Genomic DNA, 18,857 nt, shown 5'->3' with positions numbered 1-18,857 from the left:
TAAGAACAGCTGGAAATGTTTTTACAGGAGAGATGATTGAAAGGACTGTAGTGTTAACAAGATTCCATCGTCCCTGCGGTCCTAACACGAATGCTGAGCACCATCTGCGTCTGTCCAGAGAAGAAATGTGTTTGACTTACATGAAAAGAGATTTCCATTTCCTCCAGGGAATGTCAGTTTATTATTGAATTTGCACATATTGTAAATATTTCCTCGACACTCTAAATCAACAAAATTTCTCTGAAAGTTTGATTATCTAGATGAATCTCACTAGTCTAAATCTAGGTTATAATTCACCACAAAATCTAATAATAAAATATTTTAGAAATTAGGCCTATTTAGAACAGTTAATTATTTTTGAAAAACAACATTATGCTATCTAAAAATGTTACTTCTGCATTTTTATTTATTTATTATAGGTAGTCAAGTATTTAACTTAATTTTCACTAATATATAATCACCAAAAATATTTTTGTTGTAACTATTATTTCCACAGAAATTAATTTATTATTAATTTGAATACTTATAATATAACAACATAATTAATATAACATATTGTATTATATTTTATGGATGTTATATGGTATTAAAATAATATGATAAAATAATAGAATACAAAAAAAAAATATAATAATAATAAAATATATTTATAAAAGTAATAAAATAGTTGTAGCTTGAAGGAACATTCCACTTTTTTTAAGTAGGCTCATTTTCCAACTCCCTTAGAGTTAAACCATTGAGTTTTACTGCTTTCGAATCCATTCAGCTGATTTCCAGGTCTGGCAATAGTACTTTAGGCTTAGCTTAGCATAGATCATTGAATCTGATTAGACCGATAGCATCTTTCATATATGTATCTGCAAATCCATATTTGCAAAATAAGTTGACATGATAATAACAGTATGTTTTCACAGCGTTTTAAATCATGGCGTGTGAGGGTGTTTTCGTACGCGTTTGGCAAATCAATGTGTACTTACGACACAGGTAGTACTAGTTGTGCTGGTAAGATCCTGCTCCGGAGTAGGAGCTAATTTGGTTCTCGAAAAAGGCAGTGTGGTACTAAAATCGCACACAGTTCAGGTGGTGCGAAATCACCAAAAAGTGGGTAGAAGTGTCTACAGAAGTGTCAAGTTTTAAATAGGAAAATATAGAAACTCTTTGTTCATTTTTGAGCGAGATGCTAACAGTCTAATCAGATTCAATGATCTATGCTAAGCTAAGCTAAAATTGCTACCACCAGACCCAGAGATCAACTGTTTAACTCTAGGGGAGTTGTAAAAGGAGCTTAAAAAAATGGAGTGTCCCTTTAAGCATTTCTTTATATATATACTAGTTCATGGGCGACTACATTGTTTGACTACTTGATTTTACACCTACTGATGACATTAAGTGAAACTGGCATTGTGACCTGCCAAATAGCTGAGGTCTTAATGAATGTGAATAGTGCATTTACATTTGAGGAGGTGTGACACTAGTAGCCATGACAGGCATTCTCATGCACAACAGGCTTGTAGTCTAACGCACATCTGCATTACGACCCCCAGGCCAGACGCTCCCACTGTTCACCTCAAATATGCTGAAGGCCTGAAATCTCTGATATTGTGGGTGGTAACTTCAAGACTTGTCTAGACCTCACATGTGATCCCCTCGGGGCTTTGAATAGAAACCAAACTGTCTTTTGTTCATGAAAGTGCTGTTATGTTTGGAACCAAGGTGATCGTTCAGAGGAGCCAGGCATTGAAATATGCATGAGAGAAAGGGGTTTTAGCCAGCTGGACCACAATTACAAATCCTCTTTAAAGTATCAAATCAAGGCGTTTAAACCAAATCCATCTATGGGAGAGCTTCTGTTGTCCTCTTTTGATTGCTTTTGCTGGCGAGTGTGATTTCACCAAGTACAACATGTTTCCTGGATCAACATCGTTGTTGATCCTGGAACAACATTCCAATCAACCAATCAGAATTGAGATTTAACTTTTCATGAAATATCTGTTTTAGGCATACCCTTTATAATCAGGTATAATTTCCCACTGATTTTAGAAATAAATTAGGGTAGGGTTAGGTTTAGGGGTAGGGAATGGTTTTAGTCTATATTTTTGGACTATAATGTCGATCCAGGATCATCAAAAGATGTTGATCCAGGAACATGTCTTTGGCAAAATCAAATCGGCATTTAACACCACAGTTTTACAAGTTCACTTTTTTTTTTTTTTTTGCTGTCCATATACCAATATTGACTTGTAGCCTAACTGATTAACTAACAATCTGGTCAACATAAAGTTCTTTATTTGAAGCACAATTCTTCAAGAAAGGTAACTTACTGAAAAAGTGTTGCTGCATAAAGTGTTTCACTGAGTTGAAATTTAAACTTAAAACATCACACAGTGTCTTATGGACTATCCTCGATTGCAGTCACATGCCCCTCGGATGGCCATCTCCTGTAGTTTGGCCGTCTTGATCTTTGTCCTTGGCTAAACCAGCTGGCCACACTCTCTCTAGCAGCACAATCTTCCAGACTTGGCTCCTCTACACTGTTTCTGATCAGATCTTCACTGTGTCTGAATGAAGGATGCTCTAGTGTCTGATTTGAACAGCTAAACAGTCCCTAAACAGCTTAAAGGCTACTACTGTTTCAGCTATTAAAATAGATCAGTTTTGTATGTAATAGTAAAGTGATTATATTTTGTTTCGTTTTTTATTAAGTTAATTTAAAAAAACGTTTGGAGCTCTCTTGTTTGTTAAATATAAGTTTTCATTTTTTTTTATGACCAAGCGGTCAGCGGCAGACATTGAGCCTATGTTTGATCAATTAAGCCTTCTCGAATCATTACAACTTACCTAAAAATAATCAAGCATATAACAATGTTTAAACGTTAAACCCAGTTAAAGCTGCGGTAGGGAACTTTTGACGGTCTAGCGGTTAATAAACAGAACTGCTTGCGTCTTGCGCAAGAACATCGTAGCCAGAGCTACTTCTCTCTGTTTATGTCTATGAAGAATCACAAAGGTACTGGGTTACTCCGCCGCGGGACCCCCGAAGCAATCTGAAATAGTCCCAATATAAACACTTATTATAGGTGCACCCTAGTGATTCAGGACAAGCCAAAAACACGGTTTTGAAAATGGATTCATGGTGTACTCGCTTATTATATAAATTTTTCTACATTTTGAACACAAACAAAGTTATGCACTGCAGCTCTGATTGGTTGTTTCTTACCGGGAGCCGATGAATTTCTGCAAATGGCAATAAAAAAAGTTTGGGGTCAGCAACATGTTTTGTTTGAAAGAAATTAATACTTTCATTTAGCATTAAACTGATCAAAAGTGACAGTATTATTTCAAATAAATGGTGTTTCTTTGTATTATGGGAACAATGTATTTAATAAAATTATGAAGCAGTTTTCAACATTGATAGCAATAAGAAATGTTTTTCGAGTGTGAAATCAGCATATCAGAATGATTTCTGAAGGATCATGAGACTGAGACAAATTCAGATTTGATCACAGGAATAAATAACATTAGAAAACATATAATAGAAAATGGGTATTTGAAATTAAAATAACATAACAGTTTTTACTGTATTTTCTATCATATAAATGCAGCTTTGGTGAGCAGAAGATTCTTCTTTTAATAGCATTACAAAAACTTACAGACCCCTAACTTTTGAACAACAGTCTATTATATATGTGTGTGTGTATATATATATGTATGTGTGTGTGTGTGTGTGTGTGCGCACATTTGAATTTACATTATGCATCATTCACACCATTAGGTGTCAGTATAGTTCAAGATGATTGACATATCAGCTGGTGCAACATAAACAAAAATGACTGACTACACCTACGAAGGCCAAAACTAAAATGAAACTGACACATCCTGATGAAGTCCAGTAGTTTAAACCCTAAAAATTGTCAGGCGCGGGATTAAATTCTTTCTCATTGTCTTTTTTTAGGTTGAAACGTTAAATCAAGGGCATGCAGTGGCGTCTAAGGTTCTGCTGCAGCTGTTGAGCGTCTCTGTAATAAATGTGTCCAGCGGCAAACCCCAATCTGCCACCGCACTCCTTTATCCCACTTCATCAAATACATCCCATCTTTTCTCGTGCCATTTATAGATCCTCTTTATGGTGCATTCGCTGAAGTTCGTTAGTTCATAGCCATTGTGCTCCAGATTTGTAACGTGAAGCCTTTTAGGCCTCGTGTGATGAGATTCTTTCTCCGTCTAGGATAAGCTCTTTTTCATTTGGGTGCATAGAAAGCATGAGGAGGATTGGGATTTCATTGGGGAGGATTTTGAGCTAGAAAGACAGAGATGATTAAAACAGGAATCCCCCGAGGAAATGCAGATAAAATGTGTCGCCGAAACAACTGGACCGAGAAATGAAAGACGGGAGGCTGGGCTGGTGTTCGTGCACTTGTTCTCGCTAGTCTTGGAATCTGATGGAGCAGAATTGCACACTAGATTAAGGAGAGGATTGCATCTCTCAGGATCTCTAGGGGACTGCTGGCAGTGTGTTTGTGCCATGTGTCGCTGGCTCTGACACGGCTGCTGATGCTCAGGTTTGTGAGATCAGACACGGGCTGGTGGCCTAGCAACCATTTGTTTGGGTTTTCAGTTGTGGTAATGAAGGGGCTTTTACTTTTATGATTGTTTTGGGTTCCTTTATAAACCCTATGCACTTGAATACTCTTATCATTTGACATATATATATTCTCTGTATGGATCATATATCATATCTCTATACACAGTACAGTTCAAAAGTTTGGTTGACTTTTCTGATGATGTCTTTCATACTTTTCTGGACCTTGACACTGTTATTTACTTGGCAGTATATGGGACAGTCACAAGCCTCCCGGTTTTCATCCAAAATATCTGAAATAGTGTTCTGAAGACAAATTAAGCTTTCATGGGGTTGGAACGACATGGGGGTCAGTGATTAATGACTAAATGTTCATTTTGGGGATGGAGTATCCCTTTACTGCCACACTGTATAGCGTCATCAGTCGCTGTCAGCTCCTTCTCTTTCATGCGCACTCTTTTATCTGTGTGTTTGCAAGGGACTTCAGGGTCCTGGCATGTTTCTTCTGAGCTTGTCTGGTCTTGTCAGAGAGCATTTACAGCTTTGTTTTGGTCAGCATTAGAACGCAGCCTCATATAAACTCATTTACTGCAGTTAATCCCTTATAATAGACACTGAGAGTCATGGTCAAAAAAATATATTTTTTTAATTCATAGCATTTTCAAGTTTTTCGGTGAAATATTTCATATCATCGCAATTGTATAAGATATTGAGATTTTTTTTTTTCTCTCAGAGAATATAACTTAAGATTTGTTTATTTTTATTGAATGTATTCCTGCCTTATAATTCGTTTTAATTATATTTGAATTATATCCATTGAAACAAATATTTCTATATTAAAGTAATTGTACTTTTAGCAAAAGAAAAACATCTATTTGTCAGTAAGGTAAGATTTGAACCCTGCCATTTGACTTGTTTTCGTTTTTTTATTATTATTTTTTTTAAGTGAAATAGTTGGCATGAAAACATGTTTAGCATGATTTTAAAAAAGATACATTATAAATATAAATAAATATTTATTTATATTTATAATTATTTTAAGATCCTGTTCATAAGAGTTTTTTTCCCCCATGTAATAACACAGGTTATGCTGTCTATGGAGCTAGTGAGGAGAAAATAAATAAATAAATAACTTTAAGTAAGAAAGTATAATAAATTTAGTCAATACAAATAGTTTGAACCTGGTAGAATTTCCACTGTGTTCCCAAATGAAAGTGTTATTCATTTATTTATTCAGCATGTAAATGTGTTTGGCAGGAATTAAAATGGCAGGAATCTGTAAAAAAATAAAATAAAAATAAAATAAAAATAATAATAATACAAAAACCTAATAGTTAAAACTAACTAATTTCCTCATGACATAACAGGTTATGCTGTATGTTTATGAGAACATCGATCTAAGAAGATTTGGTCTGTTTTGCCTGTTTGGTTTGTTCATCCAGTTCAAATCATCCAATTTAGAAAAGTAAAAAAACAGTCCAGTTAATGCAACACTATTATGATATAATCAAACTATTCTTGTCGCAGCTGTTTTCTTTGAAACTTCATCGGCGTGTCTTCTCGTTGCCTGTGGTTGTCTATGGATGTGCTTTGAGAAGTAAAACCCTTTCATTTTTAGTTCTGTTTTTAGACAGAAGTTTGTCTGCAGACCTCGAGAGCTGCACGGACACTGATCTCCATCATATTAGAAGTCGTTCTAACCGCTAAGAGAATAGATTAGCATAATGCCTCTCTGTTGTTTGTGACATGTTGTTTTACACTCAGCTGCTCTAATGGTTTACACTAACACTGTTTTGTGAAGACACAACAAATGCATGTCATTTATTTCTCTGTGGATTTAAGGAAATTGAGTTGAGATGAGTGTCAGAGTGATAAAAGAAAGTTGCGCACAGTTGAATTTTAATGCGCTGTTATGTCAGAATTTATTTATTGTGGGAATTTTTTATTTTTATTTTTACTTTACATACTGCTGTTTATTTGTTATGCTGCTTTCTTCTTTATTCTATGTATTTTTTGTCGTTATCATTCATTGACTCATCAGTTTTGTAGCCTACACTGATTTTTTTTAATATGTAATATGTAGCTCCAAACGAATATCCCACAGGCTGTATTTACTATAAAAAATACAGTAAAAGCAGTAAGAATGTGAAATATTATTACAATTTAAAATAACTATTTGAATATACTGTATACTCAAATGTAATTTATTCCAGTGATCAAAGCTTTATATTTTTTGCTTAATAGTGTTACATGTGTGCCACCAATAAATAAAGTATCAAAATAGTCTGACACAACCCGGCGGCAGCAGACTGTTGCGCTAAAGAATAATTGGCTTGATTGTGCAGGTCTCTGCCCCACTGCCCCACTGCCTCAGGCTGGACGTCCCGTTTGATCCGGCTCGCTCTCTCACACACACACGCACACACGGGCACACACGCACACACGGGCACACACACACACACACACCTCTGTGCTCACTGCCTCCTGCAATAAATCTAGTAAACATGCTAATGTTCATTGGCTTTTAAAAAAACACTAGCCTCGGGCCTTACACACACACACACACACACACACACACACACACACACACTGCCACAGCACTGATCATATAGAAACAAATACCCTGTGTCACGAGTCTTGTAAAGTTTTTTTATTTTTTTTTCAAACCTAATTAAAAAAAGAATGTATGCTACTTTCCAGGTGTTGGGTAACTAAACAATGTCTAGCTTTTTCTTGCCCAAACAAGATACAGTACACAGACGTATTTGAATGACTGCGTTTATGACTAAGAAAGTTTTGGACTTTCAAGCCTGGATACGGCACATTATTGTTGATGTTTTAAAACTAATAACTTGTTTTTTGCCAAAAAATAAATAAAAAAATGGCTGTGAAAACATAGGGTATTTGGAGGAAATGAGAGTGTTTGTGATTATGGTTTTACGTTAGTAACAATAACTAGTATGGTTTTTGGCAGAAACATTTCCTTTTTTTTATTAATTATTTTTTTTTTAATAAAGGTTAGCCTAGCAGTCAGATTTTGTGCATGATGTGCACATGTGTGTTTGTTCTGAAAAAAAAAAAGAAAGAAATCTTGAGCATTTCTGGAAAAGCATATATATATATATATATATATATATATATATATATATATATATATATATATATATATATATATATATATATATATATATATATATATATATATATATATATATATATATATATATATATATATATATATATATATATATATATATATATATATATATATTTTTTTTTTTTTTTTTTTTTTTAAATATATTTTAATCATTAAAAAAATAAATACTTTTTTATATAATTGTTATATTAGAATTACTAAACTAATGTATTTCTTTCTTAATTGTATATATTTATAGCTTTATAAATATTCAACATTCCTAATATCCATCCATCCATCATCCATCTGTCATCCATCTATATTTTCCATCCATCCACAAACATTACAATTACTCAAACGCAATATTACTGTTTTTCTCAGAAACAGACTCCGGTTTGAAAGCATGTTAAAAGTGAACTCCAGGGATAACCAAAAAGAAATGTCACAAATGTGAAGAATATGCTTCCATTGAACTATAATTCATTTATTCATAGTTGCACACTCATGTTAAATAGCTGCCTTCAAAACTGACAACTCAGAGTGGCAAAGCTTCTAAAGATGCAATTAGTCCCTGACAAGCTAGTGAATCTCTACCAACACATCCATCCCCATGCAGGTCAGCAGTGTCCTGTTGTGTAGCTCATTAGAGGCGTGCAGTCGCTCACATAGCTTCCCAATTCTAATCAGCTTCCCTCTTTTGATGGATGATTTATTTATCATGGCACGAGTGATGACCCAAGCTATAAATGGCATCGCAGATGACCATTAAAAATTGATGAGGTGTCTATCAGCTCGCTGGACCCTGAAAGCTTGTTGTTTGAAGATACTGATAGATGTGCGCCCCTCTTTAAAAAACCTACACAAGGAATTAGACTTCACGCCATCCGCTACAAACCTCATGAATTAGCTTGTATAAACAAATGCACAAATAATGTAAATGATGTGAAAAGGCTTACAATTATTTTGAAGTACAAATTATTGAATTAATTTTAAGCAAGTAAATGCGGTATATATTTGATATAAATGCAGTAATATTGTGAAATTGTATTACAATTTTAAAATGTAATTTATTCCTTTGATTCAAAGCTGAATTTTCTTCACAGTCTATATCTGTATATATGTATATATATGTATAGGTATGTATGTATGTATGTATATATATTTATATATGTATATTTGTATATACATACATACATACATACATATAAATATATAATTTTTACAACAGGACAGCATTTATTTGAAATATAATTTTTGTAACATTATCTTTTTCCCCACTTTTGATCAGTTTAATGCTTGCTGAATGAACGTTTAAATTTCTAAATAAATAAATATTCTTACTGCCCCTTTAAATTGGTAGGGTATATGATGCATATGACACATTTTTGATTCATTTGTTTGTTTTAAAACCAATTTTCTGTTATTTCAAATTTCTGAAATGAATTGTTATATAACCATTGCATGAGAAATTAAAAGCACTCTCCTTTATGTTGGTTTCAGTTGCTTATCTCGGAGACATCGCGCTGGATGAGGAAGATATGCGCATGTTTAAAGTGGACCGCATTGTGAATTTAGCAGAGAGAACGGTCACAATTCTGAATCACACAGATACGGGTGAGTGTGAGTGCCTGCTTTATATCCACTTTGTGCCAGGCTTAATTGGCAGTCAGAAACTCAGGAGGAGAACTTGAAGCCATACATTTTTAAACCAACAGAGAAAAGCCTGTCGAGAAACAGTTGCACTTGCCACATTCCCAAACACAACAACACATTACAATTGGGATTTGACAAAATGAAAGCGAGTTTCCTCATAATTAGCCATTAGTTTCATGATATTTTCACCCCAGAATAAAGTAAAGTTTACAGAGGAGGGGAAAAACATGAGAAGATAAAGACACGGGAACAAGGGACAGAATTCAACGTCAGATAAGACAAGTCTGTTTTGCTATATATATAGTAGAGTCCAGTCTGTGTGTAGGAGTTAGCATTCAAAACAATAGAAAAAACATGCTGTGTTATAACAGAATATGAACAGATTTGAGTTAGTGGTTACCGTTGAGCTCAATAGATAATTTAAACTCTCATATATGTCAATGGCATATTCGTTGGCCACAAAAATGTATTTGGACTCTTTTGTATTTGGATCAAACATTTCATTTTAAAGAAATGATCCAGTTTTAAATAATAAAACAGTAGTTTAAAATGAACACAAATTATTCAGACTGATTCTGGTTGCCAGATGTTAGTGGAAAAGGCTCTTACAATTTTGGGTTATGTATTTAAATGTAAATGTAAGATGTAGAAGATGATGTGTAATCTCTCTTTCTCTGGAGCTTGTGATGATGAGGTTCCAGACTGACCGTTTTGGTTTCTCTTCATTTGGTGTTGGTAATGGTAGGTTCACTTAACAATGAGACGAATACAAACGATACGGCGTCCAATCGGGGAACCCATCGCAGGAAGAGGGCAGCGACGTCCAGACCTGAGAGGGTGTGGCCCGAGGGCGTCATTCCTTACGTCATCAGCGGGAACTTCAGCGGTAAGTCATGCACACATGCACAGCTGTTCATGTTTCAGTTTGAGCAGCATGTGATCGATTACATCTGTTTGGTTATTAAGTTGCATGATTATATATTGTTGAAAAAACATGTTTGTGGAAGAAATCACACATTCATGTGTCTGAAATCGGTCAGTCTAACCTCGTGTCACTCCATTTGTTTGACTTTGTGGAACTCAAAATAAGTTGTTTGTGGAACTCCGCTATAAATGAACTGCTTTACTTTTAAAGTAATACAAAGGTGAAAAGGTCTTGAATAAGGCAGCAAAAGGTGCATGACATTACTGGTGCAACTCTACACAACACTGCAGAATTTTTAAATATCTATTTAAATTATTATTCCCAATTCAGTCAAAACTATGTGAATGTGCAAATATAATATAAACTATAAATGTGCAAGTTTGATATGCTAAACCTTATGATCGTGGTTTTCCGGCATGATTCACATGATGAGAGTCACGTGTTGAGAGTCACATGATGAGTCACGTGATGAGAGTCAAATGATGAGTCACATGATGTCAATAGCTGCATCCCAAATGATGTACTACTATTCGCACTTATGCAGTATGTCTCAACTGTGTAGTGTGTAAAATATATAAGAGTTTATTTTGTCATTCATCATCAGTCTGATAGCCCCTCCCCCTCATGCTATATAAATAAGGTTTTGACAGTGTCTGACTTTCCACACCTTTTTGTTTTTTTTTTGTTAATTAAATGCATCATTCGGTATTTAAAGTGCACTTTTTTGTTTTTGAGTTTTCAGTGTGTGAACACACTACTCACAATATTTATACGACAAAACGACAATAAAAAGTGCATGAGTAAGCTAATTGGGACACAACTAATGTTTCAAAATTATTTAATTAGTGACCTACAATTAGTATAGTTTTATTTATTTATTTATTTGTTTGTTTTTTTGCCATTTTATTCATAGCTTTTCTTTGTTTTAAATGAATTCTAAAATGTTCTGTTTATTTTCTAGGTTTAAGTTAGATTTTGAATCTAAGTGATTTGAATACAAAACATTTTTTGGTTGACTTTGTGAAGAAAACCACAATATTATGATTTATATTATAATATTGTTATTTAACTTTTTCCCCACCAGCCTTAAAAAAAAAAAAAGTAGTTGCCAGTCACTACCTGCATTTTTGATCATTTTCACAAAAATGTTATGGCCTCCAGAAAATTCTTTTTGTATGAATATCTGAACATGAAATGCTTTTAAACATCAACAACAAAAATCACCATTGTTTTAGTCTTTATGCAGTCTTTTTTTTAATCAACTCTTGAATATGGTTAAGTTTCATAAAAAACAAAAAACAAAGCAATGTTTTGAGCAAAAAAACTGAGAAAATGATGATCAAAAGATAGATGGAGCTTTCATCAACGCCCTCAAAGCTTCACAGTCCTAAACCACTACCTGGATTGTCATTGAATTCAATAACGTAAGACAGTTTTGATTTATATGCTGTTTAATGTTTCATGATTGCATTATTTTACATATTCTTCTGCTTACATATGTATTACATACATTTATCAAAAGATGTTATAGCACCTCCTACAGTATAACAGTGGAAACGCGGAAAGTGTAAAAAATCCAGTCAATATCTGGGAAGTTTAGTCTGGTAAATAATGGCAGGGAAATAGTTAAAATAACTCATGCTGTGATTTAAAGGGGCAGTTGCATTTACTATTGTTTGGCAAATTGTTACAGGCTAAATTAAGTCGTTTTAAGATTTATCCACGCAACCGATTTAAGTTGGTCATGCAAATTTGCCGCAGTGACCATTAGAAAGTGGTTTATTTTCAAAGAGGCTTCTGTGCTTCAGACATCACTACAATACTGACAATAGACAAAGGTCAATTTGCCTGTTCAAAAATCACCAAAATATGTCACCAGTGCCTTTGGTCACCCTCTTGTGTGTGTGTGTGTGTGTGTGTGTGTGTGTGCTGTACAGGAAGCCAGAGAGCCATATTCAGACAGGCCATGAGACACTGGGAAAAACACACATGTGTGACATTCATCGAGAGAACAACAGAGGAGAGCTACATCGTCTTCACCTACCGGCCGTGTGGGTAAGTGTGTGTGTTAGCGGATCGCTTCACTGGGAGGTGTGTGTGTGTCCATGTCAGTGTGAGAGAGAGTTTCCACAGCAGGACGACCAAACCTTTGACTCTTCCAGGAAGGAATCAAGCTCATGTGGAGCCTGTGCTTTTCACTCTTTTCTTTCACTCTCTCCTCTTTCTTTTCGGTCTCGTCCTGATTTATCGCTCAAGTGGTTTTCCATCCGATCCGTTCCTCTGTTCCCCTTATCTGCTTTGTGTGCCAGCAGACGGATTTGTGTGTTTATGTGTGTGTAGGCTCTCGTGTCTTGACCGAGCGATTACTCTATGCTTTGCTGAGGAAATACCAGCCGTCTGTGTGACACTGTTCTCCACGGGACTGTCACCTGAACATGTGTGTTTTATCCGGACACAATGGCTCCCTGTAGATGCTTCAGTAGCGTGGCAGAAGTTCAGAGCCCAGCTTGATGGTCACATCTGTTGGAGACCAATCATACCCTGGGATGCCGTGTTGGCACGTCGGTTTTGCTGCTTCTGTCTGCTGGAAAGCAGGATTTATTTTGCTCTTTTGAAACGTGCGGTTGACGAACTTTCACCACTCGAAGCTCGTACACAGACCTCACAGAATATTTAGCGAAAGTTGTGCGGAAATCATCATGAATGACAATAAACGTCTGGCTTGGAATATCAACACATATTCAGCGTTCAGCATCTCGGCCTGTCGTGATGAATGATTATACAATATGTTTATTCACATGTATGATTGTACATATGTTGGTCATTTATAAAATTGTTTCCATATGAAAGTCTTAGAATGGAAAAAGTCTGTTAATTTGTGAGGTGCACAGAGAGGATGGAGGGTCATGAAAAACAAAGTGTTTTTTGGTGCAAGAAACCTTAATTGAGAGTATAATAGACCAAAAAAAAAAAGAGAATATGAACTCTTTTAATAACAGTTATGCTACAAACAGTTAAACTAAAACATCCACCTTGAAAAAATAAAATATTGTTTGAAGCGTATAGTCACACAATCTTTTACTTAAAAGTAAATTGTTATTATGGCATGGTAGAATACCCAGGAGGTGGGAAGATTATTGAAAATATTGCAGGTTTTTCTTCTTTATTTTCTTGAAGTCATAAAAAAAAGAGTAATTTTACTAAAGCTTGATGTCCTAATCTCCAGAAATAAACATGCTTAAACATAAACATAGAACAAAAAAATACCACTGATTCAATAGACAATAAACAAATGCCTAATGATTTTTTTTTAAGAAGAAATGTTAAGTGTCTCTAAATGTACCCAAATTCACTAAAATATGCTACAAAATTCTAAATAATATTAAAAATAAGTAGAATAGAATAGAATGAGCTTTTATTGGCAGGCATGTTTACAAGTACAAGGAATTCGTTTTCATGACAGAGGCTTCCACAGTGTAACAAAATGACAGTAAAAAAAATATGTGTGTGTGTGTGTGTATGTTTGTGTGTGTATATATATAGGAATTAAAATATACAAATTGACAATTGTATGTACAGGCACTGTTGGGAACGTTACTTTAAAAAAGTAATTAGTTATAGTTACTCACTACCTGTTCCAAAAAGTAACTGAGTTAGTAACTGAATTACTCTATAATAAAAGTAACTCGCTACCAGGGAAAGTAACTATTTGAGTTACTGTATAAAAAAAAATTGCTATATGTCAAAGAATTTGTATTTTTTGAGCAGCTTTAACAAGTCAGTTGTTAAATGTATAGAATAGACAGGTGTCCGTACATAACTTTCAATATTTATTGCACGTCAACAGACAGCAAGAGTTTTATCCTGCACTTCAAGTATTATATTTGTAAGAAAAGTGTTTTTGCCCACTAGCTTTGTAGATGCGTGTGTCGTTGTGAGATGCTTCATTAAATTAGAGTTGCTTACAACGGATGTCGACAAAGTCTTCGCTCCTGGACATAATATACACATTACATGCACATTCTTGCCTTTGACCACAATGAATTTGAAGTAGTGCTTATATTTGAAAGTGAAAATGCCAACTTTTTATCGGATTGCTCCTGACTCACCATCTCTGCTGCTGCTGCGAATCTGTTTAGCTGTTGCGTGTGTGTGTGAGGCGCCGCTGGCGCGTGTGCTGGCATGTGCGTAAAAACACTGGCTCTGATTGGCTACCATGAAACACATGACTCTGCCTTATAATCGCTGATCTCGTTATCAACCCACCTCCTCACTAACTGTGTGAGCCAGGGGTGCGTTCGGATTATACAGTTTATTCAATTAATGCATAGTAACGCACCGCATTTAACGTCCAGTAATGTTAACGGCTTATAACGACAGGAAAAGTAATTAATTAGATTACCCCGTTACTGAAAAAATATGTCGTTACCTGACGCCGTTCTTTTAAACGCCCTTATTCCAAACACTGTGTACAGGTATATTATATGCAAATTAGAATGTAGATGAAATATGTGTGTTAGATAAATAAGTGTATAAGTGTATAAATAGTGTGTGTTCCACATGTATTGTTAATTGTTCATAAGATGGATTGCCCGGGGAAGAAACTGTTCCTGTGTCTGGTCGTTCTGGTGCTCAGTGCTCTGTAGCGTCGACCAGATGGCAACAGTTCAAAGAGGGGGTGTGCTGGATGTGAGGGGTCCAGGCCCTTCTGCTCACTCTGGATAAGTACAGTTCTTGAATAGAAGAGAGGGTTGTACCAATGATTCTCTCAGCAGCCCGGACTACCCTCTGTAGTCTTCTGAGGTCCGATTTAGAAGCTGAGCTGAAGTGCAGAGGATGGATTCGATGATGGTGGAGTAGAACTTTATCAACAGCTACTGTGGCAGGTTAAACTTCCTCAGCTGGCGGAGGAAGTACAACCTCTGCTGGGCCTTTTTTACGATGGAGTCAATGTGATTGTCCCACTTCAGGTCCTGAGAGATAGTGGTGCCCAGGAACCTGAATGACTCCACTGCAGTCACAGTGCTGTTCATGATAGTGAGTGGGTAAAGTGCAGGGGGGTTTCTCCTGAAGTCCACAATCATGTCCACTGTTTTGAGCGTGTTCAGCTCCAGGTTGTAAAGACTGCACCAGACGGCCAGCTCCTTAACCTCCTGAAATACTAAAAGCTAAAAAAGAAATAAAAATATGTGTAAAACAATTTACTAAATTACTAAAACTTGAACTAAACTTAAAATGAAAATGAACGGAAACTAATTAAAATGATTACAGACTATTCTGTAATAGTATCTCAAAAGATAATTGATAAAAGATAACAATGCTACTGTCATAAAACAAAATCAATGTCATAAAACAATTAATGGACACAAAAGCAAATTATCAATATACAGTTAATACTGTAACAATCTTATAATGCACACTTTTATTATATTAATACAAGTTTAAACTAATTATATTACTTATACTACTACTATAGTAGAGAGCTGTGCCATTTATATTCTATTAGTCTAGATGTAATAATACTAAACTATCGGCTCTACACTGTCACACTTAAGTCTAGTGACTTTCACGAGAAACAAAGGCGATACCTGAAATGAAACGTCTATTAAAGAGCAATAAATAGCATCTGGCTTCTGAGCAATGAAAGTTTCCTTTGGGAAATTATCCAGAGCATATACAATATCTCATACTGCCCAAATTTATACGTGAGACGAATACAAAACTAAACCAATGATTTCCTTGTTTACAAACGGGAGAAAGAAAGTCAGAGAGAGAGACAAATGTAACAGACTGTCTGGTTTCTCACTGTTTGAGCAGACGTGTCGCTGCGGTCGGGCAGCGAGTGGAAACTTCTGAAAATACAGCGCTCTGCAGGCTTTGCCAGGCTTTTCAGTTGTGTGGAAGTACAGGGGGCCTTTATGTCCCACTGCAGGCTATGACGGGCACACAAACACTCAGTCTGTGTGTGGAGGTGATGAAACATTAGGATTTATTCCTCTTTACATGCAGCAGTAGTTGCCAATGGGTAAGCCATGCTCTGATGAGTCCCTCTGTGTGTGTGTGTGTGTGTGTGTGTGTTCAGGCGATTCCTGTTGTTCTGTGCAAAGTTCAAGGCAGAGTTTCTGAAGCGAGCCGCTGGCTGCCTCGTAATTAAAGCCTGATCTTCTGCTCCACACAGGCTGCACATGTGGGTTCGGATGTGTGCGCGGATCTCAGGCCAGCGAGCTCTCAGCAGTTTTCTCCCACATATCCCAGCGCTTTGAGAAAGGGATCGTTTGATTGTGTGTTTAGTGTGTTGGTGTGTGTCTTACCGCTGCGACTCCGCGCACAGACTCCTGTTTCTCTGTGGATTTTGCTGTGGATGTAGCTCTAAGCAAACTTGCAACACAGACGTGTTTCGTTTCAGATTGGGACTTCGCTTGCTTGTGCATTGTTGAGTAGAGAAAAAAGGCCAGTTTTTACATAAACATATTACTTGATACAAGAGAAGAACAGTGTTTGACTCAAGTTTAAAAAGGTTTGGGATAAAGAAAACAAAGCTATTTTTGAGTTAGGTTTTTCGTTGTTTTACAGGATTTAATTTTATTTTTGTTTGTGTGTGTGTGTGTGTGTGGAGAACATGCTTAATTTACATGAAAAATATAATGTATATAAATATAATGCAAAAATATGAATGGTCCCAAAAATTGGTTCAATAGTTAATTACATTTATAATCAAAATTTGTCCTTGTCTGTGACTTTAGAAATTCATGGTATAGCCTATAAAATAGTATTTGTAACAATGTTTTACCCTCTTTATTATATTAAATATTTTAAGCACATTGCAGTGTCATTTATAAAATGTATCCATATTTGTGTCTCTCTGTGTGCGTGTGTGTGTGTGTGTGTGTGTGTGTGTGTGTGTGTGTGTGTGAAATAAATAAATATAATTAAATAAATGCAAAATATCATTAGTCCTAAAAATATGTTTCATTTTCTTTATGATATATATATATATATATATAATTTCTTTTTTTTAATTTATCTTTTTAAGCGTTCATTAATAAAATAAATAAAAATAAATATGTATTAAATCAAATAATTAATTATACATGATTACTATGAGTACTATATAATTATAATGTAGCTAAAATGTTTTAAAATTAATTAAGGTTTTTGATGAATACATATGAATTAATATAATAAATATATAATCATTAATAACATGTGCAAATTATAATACATATTTCTGGGGTGAAATATAACCCAGACATTTCTTTGTGATATTTATCCAGTCATCTTAATACACAAAATACACATCTTGAAAACTATGACAAAAAATGACTGACAGATAATGACAGTGATTTCAACCACATATTTATTTTATTTTTTTCATATTTTTGTGGTCAGTGGAATGCTGAGATATTAATCAAGCGTTACTGGTAATATGAACTGTGCAGGTGCTGCTCGTATGTGGGCCGGAGAGGAGGGGGTCCACAGGCCATATCCATCGGAAAGAACTGTGATAAGTTTGGGATTGTGGTGCACGAGCTCGGTCACGTGATCGGATTCTGGCATGAGCACACGCGACCCGACAGAGACGATCATGTCAGCATCATACGGGACAACATCCAGCCAGGTAGGAAAACAACAGCAGCAAAATGTTACTCACAATGTGTGTGAAGTGATTTGATTCAAGATCCAGATACGATATCAAAGGTGTCTGCACAGATTAACATGACATGTATTACTAACTGAAAGCTCATGATACTGCATAGAAAAGTGAGATCAACAACAAGCATAAAATATCCTTTTGTGCCGTCTTCATGGAAGTAGCAGTTACCGCATTTGCTTGGAACGACACGGCCCACTTTATAAAACAAATTCTTGACTGCTGAGCTCAGCACCAATCCACCGCTGCACTCATTTCTGATCAATGCTGGGCAACATTTGCTACTTTCACCTTAAAACTCCTAACCCCTGACTCCCGGTTGCAACAGTGTGATTAAAATACATATTGACTCTTAAGACAATCATAAATGTGCTTTTGATAGCAAAATGTCACACCACATAGTTCATTATTTACTCACTCTCTTCCCAAACCTGTTTGCTTCAATATTCATGTCATGGAAGTATAACTTTAGAAGAATATTTCTGCAACTTTTGCAATATTACAACAGTTCACAGTGAACTAGAACCAGAGCTTCAGAAAGAATATTTAATCACTATGTTATCAGTGTTTAGTTAACTGAATTTCCCTCTGTCCTATAATGTGAGCGCAGGAATATAGCAAGATTTGCATGAGCTATTGTATTTAGCTTTATTGGTGTATTTTTGTCTTTTTTGAAGATTGACAGTTCCTAATCGCTATTATAACTAATGCTGTCAATTATATGGAAATAGCTGCATAACATTCTTTAAAAATGTCATTTTTTGTATCGCAGTAATTAATAATAATAATAACAACAACAGCACACAGATTTGAAACAGTGAAGGCTAATAACTAAAATGATTTTAACTTTTGACAGGAAAATATCACAGTAAATGGCATTTATTTTAACGAAACATACCACATGATAACTCGT

The 18,857-nt window shown here is 35.3% G+C and overlaps 1 protein-coding gene across 1 annotated transcript in view; it reads left to right on the top strand.

The window, feature by feature from the left end:
• Positions 1-18,857, top strand: part of LOC128018254 (bone morphogenetic protein 1) — a 70,603-nt gene that overhangs the window by 14,385 nt on the left and 37,361 nt on the right. Inside the window, exons 2-5 of the mRNA XM_052603657.1 lie at positions 9,216-9,329; positions 10,114-10,254; positions 12,231-12,348; positions 17,733-17,911. Coding sequence (XP_052459617.1) covers positions 9,216-9,329; positions 10,114-10,254; positions 12,231-12,348; positions 17,733-17,911 — 552 coding nt within the window. The remainder of the gene's footprint in view (positions 1-9,215; positions 9,330-10,113; positions 10,255-12,230; positions 12,349-17,732; positions 17,912-18,857) is intronic.

This window comes from Carassius gibelio, chromosome A8 (genome assembly GCF_023724105.1).
Source record: "Carassius gibelio isolate Cgi1373 ecotype wild population from Czech Republic chromosome A8, carGib1.2-hapl.c, whole genome shotgun sequence".
NCBI lineage: Eukaryota > Metazoa > Chordata > Actinopteri > Cypriniformes > Cyprinidae > Carassius > Carassius gibelio.
This window is presented reverse-complemented; position numbering and strand designations above follow the sequence as displayed.